Consider the following 2,419-nt stretch of genomic DNA (forward strand, 5'->3'; position numbering starts at 1 on the left):
AGGGCTCCATCCCTACTCAATTAAGTCAGAATCTCTGCAGGCCATCTTTTTCTTTTTTTTAAAGTTCTCCAGCAAATCTAATGTCAGCCAGAGTTGGGACCTACTGCTTTAAGAGAATCTTACGAACAAAAAAATAAATAAATAAAGCAGGGGCTCCTGGGTGGCTCAGCCGGTTAAGCATCTGCCTTCAGCTCGGGTCATGACCTCAGGGTCCTGGGATCGAGCCCCGCGTCAGGCTCCCCGCTCAGTGGAGTCTGGTTCTCCTTCTGCCTCTGCCCCTCCACCCTACTTGTGCTCTCTCTCGAATAAAATCTTTAAAAAAATAAAAAATAAAGCAGAGCACAGGAAAAATATAAGAAAATGCTGAATAAGTTAAAAATCAAAAGGCTCACCCTTTGCTTTCTAACATCACTGACCTCTTGAAAGGTCCAAAGGTTACTAATATTAGAATCTACATTATAACCGTATCAATTAAGCAGTTAAGAAAAAATATAAAGTAAAGCCTAGAAAGATCTATGTTACTTATCTAGAATCATCTGGCTTAACAGTGTTTTCCAATGGGGGAAGGCTATCAGGTTTCAGGTATAAACCAATGCAGAAACAATTGCAGGGCACCACAGGGAGGTGAGAACTTCTGGCTCTAGTTTCCTGTGTTTCAGTTCAGGAAAAGAGGAAGGGGACAAAAAGGTGTGTCCATGGGAATGAGCTCCTATGCCCTAAAGGACAATTTTTATTAATTTTCTTTTCACTCATAATTTCAAAGATAAAGCAACATAAAACATGGGGCAAAGGAAAGCTGGTTTTTAAGAACTTGAGTCTTCAAGTTTTTACTGGTACAATAGTCCTTCAAGCCTGGAACCACTCAAAGATGAATCATGCAAAGTAAGAAGAAAACCTTTATTTGAAACAGGTTTGTTGGTATGTGTGCTACAAAAAAGGCTGGTTGTAGCAAGGAGTTTCATTTCAAACCTGCACTAATGTATAAATTAGACATTATTTGGGAATGATTAATTTCTGCTAAAATGTAGATTCAATCCGACATTATGCCAATTTTTACATTTATTGTAGACCCTACTTTAGCACTAGAGGTTAAATTTTCATCACCAAAAAATGAGAATAACCTTACAGCTACCACTAAGGTAATGAGCTGTGAAATTAATTTCCCAGTATTGCTTTGAAAATATACCCCCAGGTTGTAAAGAGAAATTCCGACTCCATCCAAATGTATGATTTCACTGGAATTCTTCAGTCATCATCTACTGTTGGCTTGATTGTCACTCCTCTTCTTATTTGACCCCAACCAATTAAACTGCAAAAAGAAAATTTTAAAAACTATGAATTTTACACCTATTTCATTATCATTACCACACAATCATATGACATAACTGGTTTTACTTGCTTATCTGCTAAATCTGAATGTTCCCCAAACCTGCTGCTCCACTAAGAAAGCTCACGCTTTCTTCTTAGATCCTCACACCCGCAAAGATGGGCCCTAGCCAGAATGAATGACCAAAAAAGCAAACAAAAAGTTGCTGCTACAAATGTGCTTGTCTTCACTCTATTGAAATATACTCACCCCTCCAGAACCACCAGTCTTCCAGTCCAAATAAGAAATCATGCTGATACACAATCTACCACAGTCTGATTTTCTAAAAAATCTCATTTTCTATCCTTTTCTCCTTGAAAAATGCTTTTTTACCATTCACAGCACTCAACAGATCACAAAGGATTTAGCATGACCTTGGCTGGTAAAGAAAATTAAGAGACGAACTAAAAGAACGTATAGTCTATTAGCAGATACTCTGAATAGCAGAGGGACCTCTGCTCCCTCTTTCAATGTTTGCTCTAATTAATGACCAGGCTGGATTGCTACCTCAACAACAGCTTCAAGAAAACCCATCTAAATACGGGGTAAAACTACAATCGTAGGGAATGTAAAGATCATTCAGAGGCTCTCGTTTAATAATTTTAACATACTTGCTAATTTTTAAAAATTTGACTATTTTTTATTTCAGTTTATTATTGAAGTAAAATTGACATACAATATCATATTGGTTTCAGGTGTACAACATAGTGATTTGACAATTCTACATATTATTCAATGCTTATTATAAGTGTACTCACCATCTGGCACCATATGTTACAATATTATTGACTATGCTCCCTAACATGCACTTTTCATTTCTAGGACTTATTTTATAACTGGAAGCCTTAATCCCTTTCACCTATTGCACTCGTCCCCCTACCCACCTCATCCCCCCCACCAGAAACCACTAGTTTGTCCTCTCTCTACATATATTTTTTTTTATTCTTATGTTAATCCCCATACATTACATCATTAGTTTTAGATGAAGTGTTCCATGATTCATTGTTTGTGCATAACACCCAGTGCTCCATGCCGAATGTGCCCTCCTCAATA

At 37.4% G+C, this 2,419-nt stretch overlaps 1 protein-coding gene across 1 annotated transcript in view; it reads right to left on the minus strand.

Annotated features, from left to right (window-relative positions):
* Positions 1-883: 883 nt before the first annotated feature.
* Positions 884-2,419, minus strand: part of EIF2S3 (eukaryotic translation initiation factor 2 subunit gamma) — a 19,241-nt gene continuing 17,705 nt past the window's right edge. Inside the window, exon 12 of the mRNA XM_006742622.3 lies at positions 884-1,309. Coding sequence (XP_006742685.1) covers positions 1,246-1,309 — 64 coding nt within the window. The 3' untranslated portion in view covers positions 884-1,245. The remainder of the gene's footprint in view (positions 1,310-2,419) is intronic.

Source organism: Leptonychotes weddellii, chromosome X (assembly GCF_054177405.1).
Source record: "Leptonychotes weddellii isolate Sample4059 chromosome X, ASM5417740v2, whole genome shotgun sequence".
In the NCBI taxonomy this organism is placed as follows: Eukaryota; Metazoa; Chordata; class Mammalia; order Carnivora; family Phocidae; genus Leptonychotes; species Leptonychotes weddellii.